Source organism: Malus sylvestris, chromosome 16 (genome assembly GCF_916048215.2).
Source record: "Malus sylvestris chromosome 16, drMalSylv7.2, whole genome shotgun sequence".
Classification (NCBI taxonomy): domain Eukaryota; kingdom Viridiplantae; phylum Streptophyta; class Magnoliopsida; order Rosales; family Rosaceae; genus Malus; species Malus sylvestris.
The window spans coordinates 20,477,254-20,499,884 of NC_062275.1; the positions used below are offsets into that span (position 1 = coordinate 20,477,254).

General features: G+C 36.3%; 1 protein-coding gene, 1 long non-coding RNA gene and 1 pseudogene across 2 annotated transcripts; 1 reads left to right on the forward strand and 2 right to left on the reverse strand.

Annotated features, from left to right (window-relative positions):
• Nucleotides 1-1,333: 1,333 nt before the first annotated feature.
• On the reverse strand, nucleotides 1,334-2,514 carry LOC126606565 (uncharacterized). The gene has a single exon (XM_050273966.1). It carries the CDS (start codon nucleotides 2,332-2,334, stop codon nucleotides 1,660-1,662), a length of 675 nt encoding a protein of 224 aa, XP_050129923.1. The 5' UTR covers nucleotides 2,335-2,514; the 3' UTR covers nucleotides 1,334-1,659.
• Nucleotides 2,515-14,020: 11,506 nt separating this feature from the next.
• LOC126606719 (uncharacterized) lies at nucleotides 14,021-14,928 on the reverse strand. The gene is made up of 3 exons (XR_007617342.1): nucleotides 14,757-14,928; nucleotides 14,183-14,270; nucleotides 14,021-14,102 (listed from the first exon to the last, which is right to left on the reverse strand). It is a non-coding gene; the product is annotated as an uncharacterized LOC126606719 (long non-coding RNA).
• A 3,949-nt stretch (nucleotides 14,929-18,877) lies between these two features.
• Nucleotides 18,878-20,780, forward strand: LOC126608739 (uncharacterized; annotated as a pseudogene).
• The last annotated feature ends 1,851 nt before the right edge of the window (nucleotides 20,781-22,631 follow it).

Here is a 22,631-nt window from a genome sequence, read left to right on the forward strand (position 1 = left end):
TGATGAGCAAATGAAGAAGTAAAAAAAAAAAGAACAGAGTCATAACCCTATGGTTCCTGCTCTGATACCATTTTGAGTTTTGGTTTCAATATTTGTTGTATATTTCATTATGGATGTTACAAGAGAGTGAAGACAACTCTTATAGAGAGCCAAAAGAAAGCTACAATAGATTGTAGGATAACTGCACAAACACAATCCCTAAAATCTGCCCTAACAAGTGGAAAAGTAAAAACCAAATTACAAGTAAAGAAGCTTTTACAAGCAACTAAGAAAGGTTGATGTAAGATGAATGACAAGCTATGGAAAGTGAGGTTGATGTAAGGTGAATGACAAGCTATGGAAAGGTTGATGTAAGGTGAATGACAAGCTATGAAAAGTGACTTTAGCCTATGACTTAGCTAAAGTGAGGATGACAACTCATACATACAACCCATCCATACAAACCGGTTTCAATAGGATACTAGCATACAAATATGTGGAGGGGCCTTGTAGCATCCGAGGTTATGTACGGTTTCCGTCCTCCGTCAATATTTGCTTATATAAAAAAGAGAAATGCTCTCCCCTCTACACAACTTTCTTTTATCAAAGTAGAACCAAGGGACAAAAACAAAAGGGAGGAGTATAAAAGGGGAAAACGGAAGTGAGAAATCGTGTACCTAACAAAAACCATACAAATACAGTAGAACCTCTTTATAGTAATACTTGATAAGGAATAACCTCTTTATAGTCGTAAAAATTTTCAGTCTCAACTTGAGGCCAATTATGTATAGGAATAAACTCTATATTGTAATAAGTTATAATTATTCTATGTCCCATATTAAGGAAACTTGCCTCTATATCGTAGTAATAATTGTCAATAACTACAAAAATATGTAATGTCACAAATAAAAGTCTAAGATGAACTAAAATATTTTGCTATAAATGTTTGGAACAATGTTTTACTTTATAGAGATGGTACCATTCTTTTTTAGCTTGCGAGTACATAATACGTCGTAAGCATGGACATTTTCCTGGTGAGCTTCTCAAACATGTTTACAGAGAAGCATTAAAGAGAGTACTGCATACACACAAGCACTAGATTTTAAGACCGAGTGTGTTATTTTCCAATGTTATATCTTGAAAATTGACGTACTCCACTTATAATTCTTTGTATTCAAGCAATTTTCATTAAAAGTAACTAAGTTAAAAAAAAAAAAAAAATCTAGCTCACTTGGTAATAACCTCTCAAAAATTATAAGATTGCTTTAGTCCAAACATTAGGACTTTTTATATAGATTACAACTATCCCTCACAAGGGTGAAGAGGTCCAAAGTAACGATCAAGTAATGTAAAATAGATCACAACTAAACTTTTCATTATTTCAGATCCAAAAACAATAATCTTTAATCTTATATTCTGGACCAATTCACCAATCCACAATAAAGCATTTATATGTACATATCCCCCAGAAAATATTTATAAAAAAAAATTGAAAGGAAGAAAACCTAAATTGTTTGTATGCATCTCCACACTTTCTGCAGAAACCACTTCATTCGTCAATCTCTTCACCCTGAAAACAAAAAACTAGCAAACCTTCAAGCTTGTTCAATCACCCCCATATTTTGTATTGGAAAAAAAAAAGAAAAAACTACCAAATGTTATAAAATAAATTATGTTGAATTATGAACTGCGAGCCAACATCTCCTGGAACTCAAGAAGGGATTTCTCCTTCTGAAGCTTCATGTCTTGCCTAAACTTGTGAATGAACTCCTCCGCTCTTTCATCCACTACCCGCAGCTGAGGCGACTTTGCAACCACTGCTTGCCACGCATCTTCAACGCTGTACAAACTCTTCTTATCTCTTTTCACAACCTTCCCATCATCCTCCTCGTCAACCGCTTGTTTCCCTTTGCTTGTTTCTGCTTGCTCACCAAAATGTCGATCCTTCTTGGCGTCCACACAGACGGCAGCAGGCTCTTCAAAGAGCTCGTCTATGTGTATGGCTTCCGTATTCTTATTATGATGGAGCTTGTTGTGGTACTGGTAGCCAGATCTTCCCAGCGCATAACCGACATGGGAGTCAAGGGTGTCGTAGTGATGGTTATAGTATCGGTTACTAGGGAAGGTAGAGGAAGGTTTGGTGAGAGCGCGGAGTTTGGATGGGATAAGAAAATGAAACTTGCTCTGCAAGGCACGGAGGTGTCTGGCAGTGGTTTTGATTGCTCTGGGGATGTTGAGTTTGTGGAGTTTTGATTGCACTTTATCGGTGAAGCTCCTCCACGCCCTCTTCGCGCAGCCAAACTTCTTTGCTAGCGTCCAGCATGACCTAAAAGTATTGGATCGTAACGAAATCATTGTTTCCTTTCTACACAAAAACTTTGCTGCAACGATAAGGAAAATGAGGGTATGATCTATATGATGGCTCGTATGGAAGAAGCTTTTGATACCTTACTTTTTCTGTTTTGCGCTGCTAAATGCTCCCGTTTTTCGACTAAATTTCGGGAAATGCCATTCTAGTCATAGGTAGCCAGCCAATTGAGAAAAATTCAGCTTTGGAATAAGAATGGCAAATCGGCAATAAAGAAATGAATGATGAGTTGGTTGCTTAGCCAAAGTGGTTTCAACTTTCGGCAAAGCTTGGAGGCCCCAGCTGAGCTGCTTGTAGCAATCTTGGGTCCTAAGTTTGGTGAGAGAAGAAGACCAACCAAAGAAATAACTCATGCTTTTACCATTTGAAACTTTTTGAGTTGTATATGTAGTGTGTGGTGGGGTTTCCAGCATGTCACGTTGTGTTTGTTGTTTTGTGGGCTGCAGAAATTGTGTGATCCGACTATTTTCTACAGGTCTTCCTACTCTTGTACTAGTTATATGAGTAAATACATGAAAGATAACGTAGAGAAGGCAAGAGAAGCATAGGATTATGGGTAATTGTTCTTGATTAGTTGTGGTTTCAATTGAACATCAGTGATTGGTATATATAACCACAAGCTTGGTGATCGACTTTCTGTACAAAGAAAACATAAAAGGAAAACGAATCCTATTGATTTGGTTATGTAAATGAAGACTGATTTCCATAAATCAGGTGGTGATTTGGGAACTGATTTGGTAAAAAATATCTTTGTGATTTGCTTGTGTGTATCACGTTTATCATGACATAATATGTAATAATTAGTAGGGTAAACTGTCATTTTCCCCCTTAAACTATCACTCCATTGTCAATTTACCCCCTAAACTATTTTTTAGCCAATTTACCCCCTGAACTATAAAAATTGGCCAATGTACTCCTTACTGTTAAATTTTTTAAATTCCATCCATTTAGATGTTAAAAATAAGATTGATTTTGTCATTTCCAACGCAAAATAGTAATTAATAAAAAATAATAAAGAAATTAATAAAAAACCAAAAAAAACACCCTTGCAAATAGCAAACGGAGGATTGGTTCATAGAGAGAAAAAACACCCTTGCAAATAGCAAATGGAGGATTGGTTCATAGAGAGAGAGAGAGAGAGAGAACGGCCTCCCAGACTCCCAGTGATTGGAGTGGAATCAATGATGTGGATTCTAAGGTGCAAAGGATCAGCAGTGGTGGCATGGCAGAATCAGAACCGGCACGGTGGAGTTGAATCATTAGTCGCCCCCTCCACCTTGGGCTGCTCGAATATGGACTTCAAATCTACCGCTAACCCTACAATTTTTTTAGAGAGGGAGAGAAAGAGAGAGAGAATCGTGATGAAGGTGGCGGGTTGGGTGGGGGTGGAGTTCGGGCAAGGAAGGATATGGAATTGCTGGGTTAAAGGAATGTGGGCTGGAGAATAGGGTCTCTTTTTATTTTCTTTTCAAGTTTTAGTATTTTTTTACTTTAATAGTTAAAAGTGATCTTCTTTTTTAAATTAAAGAATTGATTTTTTTAACAGAATTTGGAAGGAAGTTTAAAAGTTTGACGGTAAGGTGGAAATTGGCACATTATATATAGTTCAGGGGGCAAATTGGTTGAAAAAAATAGTTTAGAGGGTAAATTGACAATATGGTGATAGTTTAATGGGGAAAATGACAGTTTACCCTAATTAGTAAATACATCATTCTATTTACGTTTGGTCAAAAAAGAGATTGACTATGGTACGTACATTTATCATCTAATATGCACCTATAAAATATAATCGTTAGACGGTGAATGTATTAAGTAAATGCATATGTAACCAAGAAAAGAAAGGTAGAATGATAGTTTACATGAGTTTTGATTGGGTAGGTCAATTGATGTTCATGCCTTAACGAGAAGACAAACTCTTTCCATCCCCTTCTATCTTCTCCTCTAATATTCTCTATTTTGTCTTTCTTTTTCTATAAAAAATTAATATAAGATGTTGACGTGGTTTAATCATGACCGTTCAAATAAGAAAGGAGTGAAAGTGAAGAAAAAAAAGAGAGGAGAGAATTCACTCCCGGCTAATGACCAAGGTTGTGAAAATTTTGAGTGGAAATGTGTCAGATCTTAGCCCACTTGCAAAGGAGAAAACTCAGGCCCCGCGTGCCAAAATGCAACCGTGTAAGTCGAATGAGGATTTGGTTTCGAAACTGCAACCACAAGATGAAGAGCCATGAGATGAACCAAATGACCTGAATATGTTTCTTGATAAATTTCTAAAGTTAATTCAACTTACAGTAGAGATGGGGTTTTTGGTTTTCGAGGTATTCTGACTTTTCTTGAAAACTTTGAGCAAAGTTATTGAATTTCACGAGAAATGGGAGGGAGCTCGGTTTGCGTTGTTAATATAATGAGGGAGAACAAAACTAATTAGAACAGATAAATATAACTGGCTTAATATTATAACGGTCATACCTTGCAAAATACATTAAAGTCGATCAAATCCTTGAGAATTGTTTCTTTTTTGGGTGGTGCTATTCATACAGAGATATGTGTAGATATCACGACTTTTTTTTATTCGCACACCCCTCTTTCTTCTATAAATCAAATGGATATACCAGACTGCGAGCAAGCCCGAAGGGTATGGTTTAAAGGCGTCGGACTTAATTAGTTTGTATTTATTTTTAAGAAACACTTTGGATGTGGTCCCTAACTACCAATGTTATTTGACTGAAACCTTGGTGGTTTTTAACTTTTGATCGAAGTCCTTGACATTAATGTAATAATGTATTTTTATGTAGGTTATTATATTTTTAAATTAAAAATAAAATTTGTAGTCATTTATATTAATGAGATTTTAAATAAAACCCATATTTTATGGGATTAAAAATATTAAAGATGAATTATACTCTCCAATATATTGTGAACGTATGTGTGTGTGTGTGTGTGTGTGTATGGGCACGTTCATCAAAACTAACCAAAAAATTATTGTACCAAAGCATAGGTACATTTTTCAAAAGCAAAAAAAATATATATATATATTAGCCTTAATAACATTATTAAATTTCTTTTATTAAACTTGACATGTGTTTGTACCATACTTGACCAATCCCGAAACTACTGAGCATCGGTCAACGTTATACCGTCAAGGACCCAGAAGAGTTTCCCTCCAACCAGGAGGCCAATCACAGCACGACACGTGTCGACATCAGAAGCCAATCATAACACGTGTCAACATCAGAAGCCAATCACAACACGATACGTGCCAATGTCAGAATAAAACTAGAAACTCTCTTCTATAAATAGAGATCATTCTCTCACAATATTGCAAAAATGTCATATGTACTAGATCATTCACTTGTACACACTAAAGGAGAGCTTGAACCTATGTACTTGTGTAAACCCTTCACAATTTATGAGAACTCCTCTACTCCGTGGACGTAGCCAATCTGGGTGAACCACGTACATCTTGTGTTTGCTTCCCTGTCTCTATCCATTTACATACTTATCCACACTAGTGACCGAAGTAATCTAGCGAAAATCATAAACTTAACACTTTCTGTTGTACCAAAGTCCTCACTGATTTTGTGCATCAACATTTGGCGCCGTCTGTGGGAATGACACTTATTCCCACTCTCTTCAGCTTTGCTAAGCTAGTTTCCACCATTTGTACTCTCTTTTGACTGGCATCCCTCTCCAACATGGGGAGCGAAAGAAGCCAAACTCACAAAATGACACCCCTCTTGCATCTAGTGTGAAGCAATGAAAGAAGGAAGGAAAGAGGGTTACTCTTCAAGCTAAAGTTGATGAGCTAGAAGCTCAGAACAACAAGATAGCAATGAAAAATGATGTCCTCCATGAGCAGTATGAGAAGCTCTTTGAGACGCTCCACGAAACTAGGCATACTTAAACACGCAAGCTTGTTGCCCTTGTGGACATCAATCATCATCTGGGTACCCCTCAACACAGAGGGTCACCTCCCTTCGACATGGGTATCCCTGATGAGGAGCGAGCTAATCATCAAAACATTGATCAACATGAGACTTCTCTCAACCCAGATGCTTTTACCCGAAGTAAAAGAAGTGGAGGAAGACACATTCTTACAGAAGGGTTGGAAGGATCGAAAGCCATTTATCGTGACTGCCGAGACTTCCTAAAGCAACGTCGAGAGAATCCCCTCCACATATGCTCGAAGATCAATGACCCAAGGGTTTTTGAAAGACTTGGTCCCCTTCCATGACCCAGGCCAGCTGCCAATCTAAGGAAGGAACAACAGGTCCCAGAGGAACATAAAGGTACAGGGGACTCTGAGGTATTCTGACAGACTCGTCCTAGAAGTCAGTACGGCGAGTCCAAGAAAAAACCACACACCCTTGCTCAAACTTTCTTACTTCCAAAAGGCGATGGAGATTTATGAAAGAAAATTCAAGTGGTACATGACTCCACTCAGGACCCCCTTGTCCTACAAGTCATTGAGGAAGTAAACAAGTTGAAGGCCGAAAGTCAGGCCGAGATACCTGACTGGAACCAACCCAGGCTTGGCCCTCTCACAAGAAGGATCATCGACACCCCATTCAAGCGAAGATAGAACAAAAGCTTGGTTTACAACTCTATACTGGAAGGAATGACCCAATTGAACACCTTAACCTCTTTGAGTCCACCATGGCATATCGAATGCACACCGACGAAGAGCGATGTCTTCTCTTCCCCTCCACCCTCTCTGGCGGAGCTCTAAATTGGTATTGTCGTCTTCCATCTGAGACTCTCTCTCAACACATCTTCCAGACCGATGACTTGCACACTATTTGCCAGAAGCCGGACGAGTCACTAGAGAGTATGTCGGTCGCTTCAGCCATAAGTATTCTCGCTGCGCTGAGGCAGATGACAAGACCGCCCTCAAGGCTTTCACGGCAGGCCTACGTGATTGTTTCTTCAAGTACATGATCAATGCCAACACTTGAAAGACTTACTCTGAGGTGATGGCACAGGCTTACAACCACGCCTCCGTCGAAGTAAGGACATACCAAGGGAACCCCCATATGGTTAACCCCTATCAACAAATGGGAAGTGGAAGTCAAGTTCTACCAAGTAATGAGATATTGGCCATTCAAACACCCATTGCATCATCTCCTGCCTCATTTAGCTACTCATTAAGTCACCAAACGTATCTGTCTCTTGGTAAGAGGAATGATTTTTACTCTTAGCAAGCCCATTACAACAAGAAGGATAAAAGTTCGTATCAAGATAACCAGGGGTGAACGTACCGTTGACTATTATGACTATAGGGCCAAGCCTCACTCTTTCAAAGTGGAGGACTAGGTACTGAAGGAAATGCTATTATAAGAAGGCATACATATTACAAATGTTTTGACTCTCAACCGCTTGAGATCTTTTGTCACACAAGCCATTCGGCAAATATTTAAAGAAGAGGGAATTCAGACAACTTCTTCAGAGTCTTTTATGTTCTTAGCACTGGAACACTTGGTTTACGCTGACCTACCCTTATACTCCAACTCAGGGCTTCAACATGTGTACTTTGACACAAAGTATGTGATACTAAGTGTTACAACCAACATGGTTCACATATCAAAAGCATGGATCCCTTCATGCATAGCAAAACATTCATAAGCATCACTCATATCAATCAACATAAACATTATACATTCTAACACATTAATACATAAACATCATACATTCCAACACATTCATACATAAACATCATACATTCCAACACATCCATACATAATCCAACTGTGCTTCAAAAGAGTTCAACATACTTTGTGTCTTCAATACTTGCTACAATGTGCCTCGACACCTTGCCCTTATTCTCACCAACCAGGTGATGAAATGTGAAGAAGGAACTCATCTTCATGCCACCAACCAGGTGATGAAATGTGCAACCTGTACTCTCCTTTATGCCACCAATCAGGTGATGAAATGTACAACCCGTACTCTAATATTTTTTGACAACTTGCCACTGATGCCACCAACCATGTGAAGAAAGAACTCATCTTCATGCCACAAACTAGGTGATGAAATGTACAACCCGTACTCTCCTTCATGCCACCAACCAGGTGCTGAAATGTACAACCAGTACTCTAATATCATTTGGCAACTTGCCACTCATGCAGGTGAAAAATGAAGTACAACCCGTACTCTCCTTCATGCCACCAACTAGGTGATGAAATGTACAACCCGTACTCTAATATCATTTGGCAGCTTGTCATTCATGCCACCAACCAGGTGAAGAAGGAACTCATTATCGTGCCACCAACCAAGTGATGAAATGTGATGAAAGGTGATGAAGGAACTCACCTTCGTACCATCAACCAAGTGATGAAATGTGATGAAAGGTGATGAAGGAACTCACCTTCGTACCATCAACCAAGTGATGAAAGCAACTCACCATTCATTCCACCTACCAAAAGACGAGTGGTACAACTTGTACATGTGAACTCCTAGCATTCACAAATAATCAAAAACCCTCAAGCTTGACAACTCAACTAGGGGAGCACTTATGCCCAACAAGAGTTATAGTCACCAACAAAGTCTTATTGCAAGCCAATAACAACTTCAGTGCATGGCATACGAAGATCAAGTTATTCAGCCCTCTTGCATCTGCTTCAGACATTTCCCCTCTGTAACAATGCAAACACTACAACTCGTAGAAAGCTTCACACACTCTTGATCAAGACAGTGTGAAACAAAACCAATTTATGGTGCCAAAAAGAGCTTCATCAATGGAGGGCAACCACAATTCTCAAAAGCTTCACACACTCTTGATCAAGACAGTGTGAAGCAAAACCAATTTATGGTGCCAACAAGAGCTTCATCAAAGGAGTTCAACCACAATTCTCAAAAGCTTCACACACTCTTGATCAAGACAGTGTGAAGCAAAACCAATTTATGGTGCCAACAAGAGCTTCATCAATGGAGGGCAACCACAATTCTCAAAAGCTTCACACACTCTTGATTAAGACAGTGTGAAGCAAAACCAATTTATGGTGCCAACAAGAGTTTCATCAAAGGAGCTCAACCACAATTCTCAAAAGCTTCACACTCTTGATCAAGACAGTGTGAAGCAAAACCAATTTATGGTGTCAACAAGAGCTTCATCAATGGAGAGCAACCACAATTATCAAAAGCTTCACACACTCTTGATCAAGACAGTGTGAAGCAATACCAATTTATGGTGCCAACAAAAGCTTTATCAAAAGAGTTCAACCACAATTCTCAAAAGCTTCACACACTCTTGATCAAGATAGTGTGAAGCGAAACCAATTTATGGTGCCAACAAAAGCTTCATCAATGGAAGACAACTACAATTCTCAAACCTTCGAAGCAAATTCAAGTATGTTCGAAGCAAATTCAATTTATATGGTTCATCCAAACCTTCGACTACTACAAGGTGTGGCTTACATCACAATCTCTCGCTCAACAGTGTGGAAACAAAATTTGTATATGTTGTCTCTCCCACATTTTCAAATTTCTAGTTTCCCAAAAAAAAAAAAAAAAAAAAACAAGGGAAATTCAACAAAGCTTCATCAATGGAGGACAACTACAAATTCTCAAAAGCTTCACACTATCTTGATCAAGATAGTGTGAAGCAAAATCAATTCATGGTACACAACAAAAGCTTCAACTCCAAAGCTTCACCTACAAAGCTTCACCCATAAAAACTTCACCAACAAAAGCTTCACCTCCAAAGCTTCACATACAAAGCTTCAACTCCAAAGCTTCACCTACAAAAGTTTCACCTACAAAAGCTTCACCCACAAAAGCTTCACCTACAAAAGCTTCACCCATAAAAGCTTCACCAACAAAAGCTTCACCCACAAAAGCTTTCCACACCATAAAAGCTTTCCACACCATAAAAGCTTCACCCACAAAAGCTTCACCCACAAAAGCTTTCCACACCATAAAAGCTTCACCCACAAAAGCTTCCCCCACCACAAAAGCTTCACCCATAAAAGCTTCACCCACCACAAAAAGCTTCACCCATAAAAGCTTCACCCACCACAAAAGCTTCACCCATAAAAGCTTCACCTAGAAAGCTTCAACACAAAAGCTTCACCTACAAGTTCACACTATCTTGATCAAGATAGTGTGAAGCAAAATCATTTCATGGTACCCAACAAAGCTTCACCTACAAAGCTTTAAAAAAAAATTATATATATATATATATATATTTTTTTTTTTCAGAAATTCGAAATTTCAAAAATTCGGAAATTTGAAAATTCGAAAAAAAAATTTCAAAAAAAAAAAAATGCCTAGGCCTCCTCTTCTTTGGGTCTAACAACTTTCATAACAAATACATATGAATAAGGAGTTTTGGGCTACCACTTAGAAAGGAAATACCTCATTCGTTAACTCCCTCGACCGGAAACTTGGGGGACTTCTACCATATGCTACTGCACCTTGATACTCGGCAGTCTCACAACCACTCAGTGACTTGGATTTTTTGAAGTCTCCAACCGATAAGTTTTCCTCACTCGGGAAATTAAGGAAGCACTACCTCAACCTACATGCTTCACTCACAAAGCTTCAACATACAAGATTCAACAAAAGGAAAAATTCAAAGAACTTAGTGAAGAAAACCTTGGTGTATTTAACACAATACGTTGAAATGAAGCAAAGCTTGTTTATTGATATCTCTGATAAGTTACAAATATGTACATATACAAGAATCAAAATAAACAAACAAGAGGGAACATTCACAAAGGTTGCTCAGGAGAAGTCTCAGCAGTTGGCAAAACCCAGAAAGAGGCGGCACCAGAGGGTGATTATTTGGAGCCTCAATACTAGGCAGAACCCCAGAAGGAGGAGGCACCGAAGGTTGATCATTTGGAGCTTCATTACGCGGTACAACCCCAGAAGACGAAGGCAATAAATGCTTTTGGAACAAACCCACAAACCTCTTATGATCAAGTAAAATCTGACCATCAGATTCCTGCAGCTGGTCGAGCTTCCTCTTCATGTTTGTAGCATAGTTATGTGCGAGCTTGTGCAACTGTTTATTCTCATGTTTGAGCCATCTGATCTCCTGTTTGAGACTTATCACTTTAACCGCCAATGATTCAACTTGGCGGGTTCGAGAAAATAGGCGATGGGCCATATTAGATATAGAACCTGCACACTGAACACTGAGAGCCAGAGAATCCTTAACAACTAACTCATCAGACCGTTTGGAAAGTAGTCTGTTATCTTTGGGAGTGAAAAGGTTCCTAGCCACCACCGTAGCGGTTATATCATTCTCCATCACAAAGTCCCCAATGGTAAGAGGACTAGTAGGGGATAAGAAGGATGGGCGCCATATGTTGTCTTGAGAAGGCATGGCTGCCTCTTCACCAAAGTTCAAGTCAAAACGACGGTCGGATGGGCCAGACATTCTTAGAAATGATGAAGGAGAAATGAGGTGCAATAAATCTCTGAAGTAAGGGGAAAATTCCTACAAGCAATAACTCTCTTAATGTACTTCTTGCACACAATTGGTGCCCTTATAAAAGAAAGGGCAACATGATCGTTGGTTCAAAAATCGAAGAGGCATCAGTCTCCGGATTCCAAAGAGGCACCACTTTCCACACGCAACATCAGCTCCTCGGGTACCATAGATAACTTTGTCAAAGATCTCTGACAAAGTTTAGACACATAAATTTTGAAGGTCTAGCTACTTTACTATTACCTACAAGGGTAAAGGAACAGCACCACTGCTTGATAACTAGAAAGTCCCAATGTGTGTCAACCTCCGTGCTCCGTGGCAAGGATGATTGGCAAAAATGCCCAACTTTTACTCACATTCGGGAAAACACTTCCAACAAGATTGCTTGCTCAAAAATCGAAGAGGCACCGCCCTCCGAATCTCGAGAGCCAAACTCCCAACAGGATTACTTTCTCAAAAATTGAAAAGACACTACTATTCGAATCTCAAAAGTCAGACTCCCAACAGGATTGCTTTCTCAAAAATCGAAGAGTCACCGTTCTCTGAATCTCGAGAGCCAAATCCCCAACAGGATTGCTTGTTCGAAAACCGAAGAGGCACCACTCTCCGAACATCGAGAGCCAGATTTCCTTGGATAAAGCTTGTCTGTAATCTTCACACGCAACATCAGCTTTCCAGATACCACAGACCACTTTTTCAAAGTGCTCTGACAAAGTTAAAACACGTGAAGCTTGCAGCTCCCACTATATTGCTATGACCAAGAAGGGTAAAGGAATAGCACTACAAATTGTTGTTATGGAAACTCCTATATATGTCGACTTTCATCCTCCACAGCCAGGCAAACCTGCAAATTAAAAAAAAATGTTGAACTTTTCTTCATATCCGAGAGGGCACTCTCAGCAGAGTTTCTCGAAATACTCAGCTTCTTTTCCTCCCAATAATACCTCTGCAAACAAGCCACACCAGAGCAAGAGTATCTCATATCATTAGGGTTAAAAGCAAGAGTATCCCATATCATGCTTTTTCCATGTCTTTTCCTTTGGCCTTGTTCTTACCTGCAAGACAATGAGAAAAAGAGCAATCAGTCAACACTTGGAATCAAGCTTCCAGTCAGGAACTGACTGCTTGGAACCCCTTGCCTGATTACTTACCTGGCATTGCTCTCGAGTACTCATCTTCAACATCTTATGCTTTCAGAGAAGATACCACATCTACTTGAGGAATAGATATGGCAAGTGATAAGGATACAAGGAAGCATGTGGAGACAAGTGTAACAGAACACGTGCCGATACATCCACTACTTTGTCAACAGCAAAAGTATCCCATATCATCAGGGTCGAACGTACTTTAGATTTGATGGACTTGTTTTGACCCTCAAATTCTTGAGTCGGCCTTATACTCTGGAGGAAACCAGAAAACCCTCCAGCCCAGTTCAAGAATAAGCCTGTGAAAAATTACTTCTTCAAAAGAAAAAGTATCTCATATCATCTCTTCTCCATTTGCTTCTCCTTATCCTTGTTGTTGTTTACGACACAAGGAGAAGGAGAACAATCAACCGGAAGCCGAAGTCGAACCTCTGATCCAGGTTGCGTGCTTGGAAGTCTGATTGCTTACCTTGTCTGTTACCTCCTTCGGCAAATCTCCTAGCTCGGCGACTTGGGGGACTCCTACTATAGGGTTTGTATCACACTTGACCAAGCCCGAAACTACAAGTAAGCTTCAAGTGAAATTGATACATTACCTTGTGCATCTTCATTGGTTAAAGATACCACCCTTGGATGGAGGAAAAGTACTTCCAAAGAAGATGCCACATCTACATATGAGATAGATAAGGCAAGTGAAAATGATACCACACTTCGGTACTTAGAAGTTTCGTGATTACTTAATGGCTAACCTACTTATCAACACACCTAAAATTGATTAATCATGTAGCTTTACAGCTCAAAAAGGGTACATTCATAAGAAACTCCACATGCAGAACCTCAACTCACAATTGAGCAAATTAGAAAAAACCCACATCAAAATTCACAAACTTGATACAAACCCATGACATAACACAATTGAAAATACAAAACTATGCACAAACATAGGAACTATCTTACAATTGGGTTTTATAAAAAGGTGAGACTAAACCCAAAAGAACAAAAATCCAGCAGTAAAATCAAACTAAAGAATCAAACCCAGGAACAAAATCACAAAAAAAAAAAAGAAGGAGAAATTCGAAAGGGTAATGGAGAAGTGGAGGTGAAAAGAAACGTACTGGGATCTTGTGAAGAGGGACTTGGGACTTGAAGTAGATGTCATCTCCAAGAAGAGTAAGAACTGAAAAACAATAACAATGAAATGGGAAAATTGAATAACAACCATGTAAATGAAGAAGATAAAGGACCATGATCAATTACTCTGCTGCTCACTTCTTGTGATCCAAATTTGAAGAAGAATGGCGGTTTCTTCCTTCCGTGTATCTAGACCTCTTTGTTTCTTCTATCCCTGCATTGCCGACCTAAACAACATCAAACCAAGTGCAATACAATCCAATCCAATGTAATACTCATAGAAACAAAAGGGGGACCAACGTCCTTCCACCAACTACCCATTACAAAATATGTATAAAAAAAATATGCTAATCAAAAGTCCAAGCAACAAATGAGAAAATTTTCGAGCAGTGCAACCATGTAAATGAAGAAGGAAAAAGACCATGATCAATTACTCTGCTACTCCCTTTTTGTGATCCACCGAATTTTTCAGAGCTTCGACTCTGTAGTCCCAATCCTTTTCACGAATCTGCAAGGAACAAAGAAAATGAAAAGAGTGACAAATCACAACTGGAGTTGGGGATTTTCCGTGGCTCTATAGATGCCCAATCGCTTTTAACACACACAATCTCACCCATTGCGTAAGATACATTCCCAAATTAACGACAGAAAAAAAAACCCAAAAATGAACCCTAGTTTTTAAAATTGGGAAGTTGGGTACCTGGAGAAGATGGCAATGAAGGCGACAGTTTCAGTCACAACTAGCTTAATCGAAGCAAGATCCAGATGAACAACTAATGGGTAACTGAGATAAAGTGAGAGGAAGATCGGAGCTTACATGAAAGTTGCTGGTGCTGTTGGATCTGAGTGAATTAGTGGGAAGAAAACTGCTTTGTATTTATGCTGGTGCGGTTGGATCTGAGTGAGACTGCAGTTTCCTTCCATTATGCGTGTTCTTTACCAGTTTTTTGTTGAGATATGGTTTTTTACCAGTTTGTCCTTATTTTTTTGAATTTTTTGGGTTTTGATTATGAAGGAAACAAATGGACATTTTTTGCATTTTGGAAAGCTTCACGGGCTCTTCCTTTATATATATAAATAGATATATTTTTTTTTAAAGATAAAAGTCCAATTTTGTGAGTCACTATTAAGATTAGTCCATTTACTGAAATTGATTCAATTTCTAGGATTACACGTCGTCATATTTTTATTTTCATGACAATATACCCCTAAGATTATGAATTGTTGATTACTAGTTGAACGAATTCCTTAATTTTTAGGAGTCGAACTAGTCTCTTAATAACTTCCACTTTCCCATTCAAACTTTGACTTGTGTTCATCTTTATCGTTATCGTATGTTTTTTATTTTGTGTTCATCTTTCTCCTTAAACACCGTTGCTAGTTTGTATATGCATAAAACCTCTTCCTCCCATTAATGATACTCGTGTAAATGTTCGAAAAACTGAAGGTGATCATAATGAATCAAATTGATTGTCATTTAGTCATTTATGTGTATAGAACAAAACAATGATTTGATAACAATTAACATGAGATACTAACATTTAAAAAAAATAAAAAAATAAAAACATAAAAAAATAAAAACTTGCTTCAAAAGAGTATTTACTTGATTAATGATTTGGCTTGTGTTCTTTATCTTGATAGGTATACACATAAAACGTCTTCCTCACATCAACAAGGATAATCATATAAAAGTTGAAAAACATGAAAGCGACCAAAGTGATCAAGGCGTCTCTCAGACCAAAATGAGAATCAAAGGCACCTCATTTCCTTAGGTATTTTACATCTCCACAATCCAATTTGGTTTTTGTTAATGCCACGGTAAATTGTTCCATAATGCTACTACAAAAATATATGAACATCTTTATTCCGTAGTTCCTATTTAGGGTCATAAATAAGTCGAGCCAAACAAAATATTATGCTGCTCAGGCTTGATTTATTGGCTTGCTTATGATACAAGCCGATCGAGCCAGAGTGAGCTTCAAAAATTCAGGCTTGATACAAAGCCCAAGTTGTTTGGAGTCATTTACTAGACACATCAATTTTTACCCTTTTTGTTTTAAAGAAAACAAAAGCATAGTTTTTATTAAATCAATACAGTACATTAATTTGAAAATGCTTTTAAAATGACTAGAAGTGTTTTTGGTGAAAATATTTTTGAAACCAATATTTAGTAAAAATCCAAGTGGATCTTGGAAAAGCACTCTAAGTGCTTCCTGCAAGAAGCATATATTTGGTGCTTTTTCTAAAGTGCTTTTGGAACCCAAAAAATAATATCACCGAAAGTGCTTTCAGTCATTTTAAAAGCATTTTCAAATGAGTCCAAAAACTTTTTGAACTTATTCTACATCAGTTACAATTTGGAAGCCATTGTACACGTTACAAGCAAGTAAAGAAACTCTCAATTTTAATTTCGATATCAACATGAAATGCTATAATGACTTAATTGAGGGTAATTTGGGAAACCCGAAAAATGTTAAATATGACACAATCTCATTTAGGTAATTTGTTTACGGGGAATCTAGTCATCGGGTTTTCTTTAGTAAAATAGTTTATGGTGGATTTTATGTAAAGAAAATTGAGTTTGAAGGGTTTTCAGTGATTTTATTTTAACATTTAGCATATAAACAGTGAGTATAAATTTAAAAGGCAACTGTTGACTTTGCTATTATATAGAGTCCTTTATAGAGTCTCTTAGAGATGATTTTTTCATATTTCACTCTTTAAAATAGAGTTTTAATGGTTTTACAGTTTCTCTTGGAGATGCTCTAAGGGGTAGGGTAGTGGCTAAACCTTACAATGGGTAGCCATAATAATTTGATTCGAATTCGCATTTGACGAGGATCAAACCTAAGACCTCTCAATTACAAGTGAAGAGTAATATCACTAAATTTTAGTACTAAGTGATTCCGCCAATATAATTTTAAAGGTTAAAAAAGGCAGGAATTGAGGAACATAATAAAATAAATTAAATTAAATAAAAAAGTATTTTGGATGCAGTCCCTAGTCCTTAATACTCTTTAACTAAAACCTTAATGATATTCAAAGTTTGATCAAAGTTCTTTGACTTTGTACACCTCATTATATTACTATTAATATTTATATTTCTATAGGTTTGACATTAATTGTTTGATATTTTATGAGATTTATAATCCTATAAATTTAAAATCTCTCATTATAATACTATAGAAACGGCTACAATAAAAAAATTCAAACACTTTGATTGAATAAAGAGTTAAAAACTATGTCACAATATGAAATAATAAATGACAAAAGAATGTATCCTTTGTGTCAAAAAAAAATTGGTACATTTTACATATAAAATCTTACAAAAAAGGAGTACATTTTACAAAAAGAATTGGTACATTTTACATATAACAAAGTGGTACATTAATAAAAAAGAATGGGTACATTATAAATAAGTTACGGTACAAATAAAAGATTAAAAAAAATGAATTTTAAAAAATATGAGAACAAAAAGAAATTAATACATGGGTACAAATTAAAACTAAAAACAAAATAGTACAAATTTAAAAAAAAAAAAGGTTGCAAATTAAAAGTGGGTATAAACTAAAAATATAAATATATGATACAAAGTTTAGCCATAAAATATAGATATACCATATGTAATTTTTCTAACACTAAATGAATATTTTAGAAATTTAAAGTAATTATGTTGTATATTGAAATAATGACATTCATTAAAATCAAAGGATCTTGATAAAAAAAATTACAAAGAAATAAGGTTTCAATCAATGGAATAGAAAAAAAGAGAAATGAAAATCTAATTTTCTCTAATTATATATATATATATACACACACATACAGAGAGCTTAAGGGGAGGGATCCCCATTTTTTGAAAAAAAAGGGATTAGGTGTGGGGCCCACTTCACATCTAATTTCAACGATCCGAACCTTCTATTTTATTAGTCTCGATTCATAGATCATCCTTGCAAAATATTAGCTAAATTGGAAATGTTTAAGACATCTAATTGGATTCAAGGAAATAAATGAATACTTTGATATATAAGAAAATATGAAATTTGATATTGATAATTAAATAGGCAAATGATTTCGGATTGAATTGAATTTTTGCAAGGACGATCTATGAATCGAGACTAACAAAATAGACGGTTCGGATCGTTGAAATTAGATGTGAAGTGGGCCCCACACCTAATCCCCATTTTTTTCAAAAAATGGGGATCCCTCCCCTTAAGCTCTCTGTATATATATATATATATATCCGTAGCTTATGGTAAAAATCCAACAACAAGTTGGGGCACCACCGCACAGGAAAACCAAATAAAAAATCGTTTTCCAATTTTTACTTGCTTCAGGATTTTGAATTGGTAAGATGAACTTAGTCCTTTCGGGGAAATCCAATAAAACTGGTCAGATGAATTTAAATTCTTATAATTTTTTGCCTTTGCATTGTTAAAAAATTAATTAAGTTTGAAGTTTCAATGACTATGGATTATATGTTTGGTGCCTAAAAGATGATTTTTTTTTTTTTCATAATATGAATTTTTATCTTCCATAAAACACAAGTTTATGATTGTTTTTTTTTAGATGGTTAAAATGTTGGAGCTTTTTTTGTCTCTTTAGTTAGTTTATATATCGGCCCTGCACATTTAAAACTCTGGTACATTTCTCTAATAAATGTAGGTCCATTGATTCAAGTGTGTCTCACCTTAATTAAAAAGATAGTAAAAATATGATACAACAAATATGATAAAAGTAACATTTTTGTAAGAAAATAAAATATAAAAAAAAGCAAAGTAATACACATAGGTGGGTATGACAAAATTGACTTATAATGCAGGAATGAGTTTATTCCGAGGACTAGTGACGAATCTCCAAACACTTTTGGGTAGGCCACATACACATTCCTATCATTAATTTTTATGGATTTAGATCCTTGCAGTATCCTCTCCTTGGGGATCCTAGGGATCAACGAACATAAACCGTTGATAAAAAATCGTGCGGTTCCAATTAAATGCTTTTTATATTTAAAAAAAATAACATCGTTTTGCGTGAAAAATATAAAAAAGGAAAAAATTGTGGCCACACGATTTTTGATCAACAATCCGTATTCGTTGATCCCTAGGATCCCCAAGGAAGGGATCCGACGAGGATCCAAATCCAATTTTTATGATTGTTTTATTAATAGTCAATATTATATTAAAATGGTTGTAACTTTGTATTTACTTTTAATGAACCTAGGAATCAATCATATATATCAGATGAAATTGATGCATAAGCGGGTCAAGCAGTTTTTACCTTTCATGTGTAAAGCAATGAGAGCACAAGGTATGAGATATTTTAAAAGAAAGAAATTGAACGAAGCACTGCGCGTGGCAATAGAATGAGGGCATGTGGAGTATATTACTCATTTTTTTATAGATTCCTCATATCCTGTAGATGACGTTAAGAACGAAAAAGGCCAAACCTTGTTGCAAATTGCAACTGAATGCCGTCACCACAAAGTTTATAATTTTATATATGATTAGTTACGTAAAAAAGAAAATATAATTGGCCTTGATCCATCTGATGAAATACAGGAAAGAGGGGTGGAGAGATTATTTTGGCAATAATCTGCTACATACAGTAACCAAAATTACCCCATTGTCACAAATTGATCACATTCAAGGTGCAGCTTTGCAAATGAAGAGAGAACTACAATGGTTCAAGGTAATTATTTATCTATATATGCTTATATTTATGAAAAACTTAGACTATATGTTGTTTATATATATTTTTGTGGCTATAACTTTACTCTCATTTTCTCTTACTCCTTCACATATTTTTGTTATTCTATTTATTCAATTTCAAAGAAAAAAATAGAGAACGCAAAAATTATTCTCTTTATAAATTAAAAATAAAAACAAAAAGTTTGTCGACATACACAAGCATTATGGGAAAAAAATTGAAATTAAAAGGAAAACATTATTATTTAACTACGTACTATACTATCATCCTACATGCTTAACTAATGATTTTGGGTTATGTGGTGTCTCAAATGTCAAAAGTTGAAGGATTTATATGAAGAGATAAAGATTTCAGAGTCACATCCATAAACAATTTTGTCAACAAAAATGCAGGAGGTGGAGAGCATAGTAGATCCCAAGGATTGTGAATCTGTAAACAAAGATAATAAGACACCACGAAAAGTATTTACGGAGAATCACAAAGAATTGGGGAGAGAGGCAGAAAAATCAATGAAGGAAACATCAACTTCTTGTACAGTTGTAGATGCTCTTATTGTCACCATAATGTTTGATGTAGCATTCACAGTTCCTGGTGGAAATGATGAAAAGACAGGTCTTCCTACATTCTTAACTAAAAAGGTATTCACAACATTTATAGTATCAGATGCAATCTTGCACTTTTCTTGTACAACTTTGGTTATCATGTTTTTGGGAATTCTCACATCACGTTATTTTGAAGAAGATTTTCACAAATTCTTGCCAACAAAAATGATAGCAGGCCTTTTCACCCTCTTTTTATCTATTGTCACCATGATGATTGCCTTTTCTTGTGCCATTTACATTATACTTGATGGGAAATCATCGACTGTTGTTCCAAGCATGCTGCTTGCCAGTGTTCCAGTTACCTCGTTCATATGGATGCAATTTCCATTGCTTGTTGAGTTATTCATTTCTACTTTTGGACGGGGAATATTTGATAGGAACCAAAAAACTTTGTTTTGAATTCTTATGTTATCTTTAGTTAGATTCGAATTTGCTCCTTTCTAACAAACTTGTAAAGAAAAGCCAATGTATGTGTTTTTTATTTGAGAATTATGTGTGCGCTTTCTATTTAACAGTTATGTATTTTCTTTCGATCCTAAAAGAAAGTTCCAACTTCAAATTATTCTTTTCAGTTTTCTTTTTTGATGAATTTCTATTTTGAGTTAGTTACCAAGACAAGCTCTCTAAATAGGCTCTATTTTTTGGTCGATAAATTGAATTCATTATAGCAAGACCAACAAGGGGAAAAGTACAACAATGTTACCTCAAGTAGGGAAAACATAACCCAGCAAGTAGAGACTAACAAAACTAAGCCATACAAGAATACAAAATGAGGGTAGCAGAAGGCACTGCCGAGCCATAACAGTTAAAATACCGGAGAACATTGTAATCCATCGCATGACAGGAGTATAGGACCAAGACCAAAGACATCATATTTTGAAAATTACACGTACATCCAAAAATGTTTGGACTTTGAGAAGACGATTCACGTGTTAGTAGTTTAAAACGTATTTGGAACATGAGAAACCTTATGTGTTATAAACCAACACACAAATTAAACCCTATAATTTAGATGATTGTAGTATGAGCAAGTAGGGATCGTTCTAGGCCGGGGATTATGGGGGATGCTAATCAACACAAATTAAACTTAAAAACTGAAAACTAAGCTAGACTAACACAAAATAAGAACTGAGGGGATTTTTGGACGAATTTTAACAAAAATAAAGTAAATTGCAGCAAACGAATTAGGTCTTGTACGAGATATAGGTGAAAGTCTAGCTAAAGGATTCTTCTCCACATGAAGCATATGCATACGAATCGATTTCCAGTTATTATTTCTATAAACCATGAATGACAATACCCCAAATTCACTGTGAATTGCACAAATTAACTCTCAGATTTTCCTAGGTTTATTGAATTAAACTCAGCGACGCAATCAAATTATTCTTCTCAAGTTCCCCAACTATGAAAAGCATAATAGAGATAAATCTTGAAGATCATTAAGTTTTGTGAAAATCATAAGCATTGAAGAAGCATTCGTAACTATGAAAAGCATGAAACTCCTGCTAAGAATTTACTTAACTCAATCATGACTAGTGACCTTTACTACTTGCAAATATAAGTTCATAACGATTAGATGAAATTCCCTTATATTCTAGCATCAAATCCTTGCATGCAGACTAAGTATGCATCCTTAATAAACATACAAGAATAAGTTCTCTATAAAGCAAATAAGTAAATTGCATTCATGTCTTATGAAACAATAACTTGATGTAATCAATTTATATAAAACATATGATCATGGCTTCAAATTCACCTTTAGCTAAAAGAAACTTAGTTACACATGTTCATCATAATTGAAAAGCAATCTAAAATAAACATTAAAACTAAACAAGGATAGAAAGAACTCTGGAAACTCCAATGGTTGAATGGCAGGTTGCGGCACTTCCTCTTTGGATGCAGGTTGTTGCACTCTTTTCTCCCCCCTCAATATTTGCGGCACAATTTGTTTTTATAGGGCGAAGGCACGACTAACCCTAGGAGGAAAATGATTAGATCATTTGAATTATTTTAGGACTCCTAGAATCAGATAGGAAGTGTTAGAATGTGATAAGAATTCATCTTTGTAGCTGGAGATAAGATAAGGTAAGATTGGATAAGATAGGATAAGATAAGGTTGGATAAGATAAGATTGGATAAGGTTGCTCTTTCTTGTCTAATTCCTTATCTTCCAAGCCTCAATTTTAATTCCTCCAGATTTTAGCACAAATCTAGCACCATTTAAACACCAAAAATGTTAGCCCATATGTTGTCCAATCCAAGTCCAA

What these genes read in the sequence shown, in the direction of transcription:
- LOC126606565 (XM_050273966.1), bottom strand. Translation starts at nt 2,334, where the DNA reads ATGATTTCGTTACGATCCAATACTTTTAGGTCATGCTGGACGCTAGCA.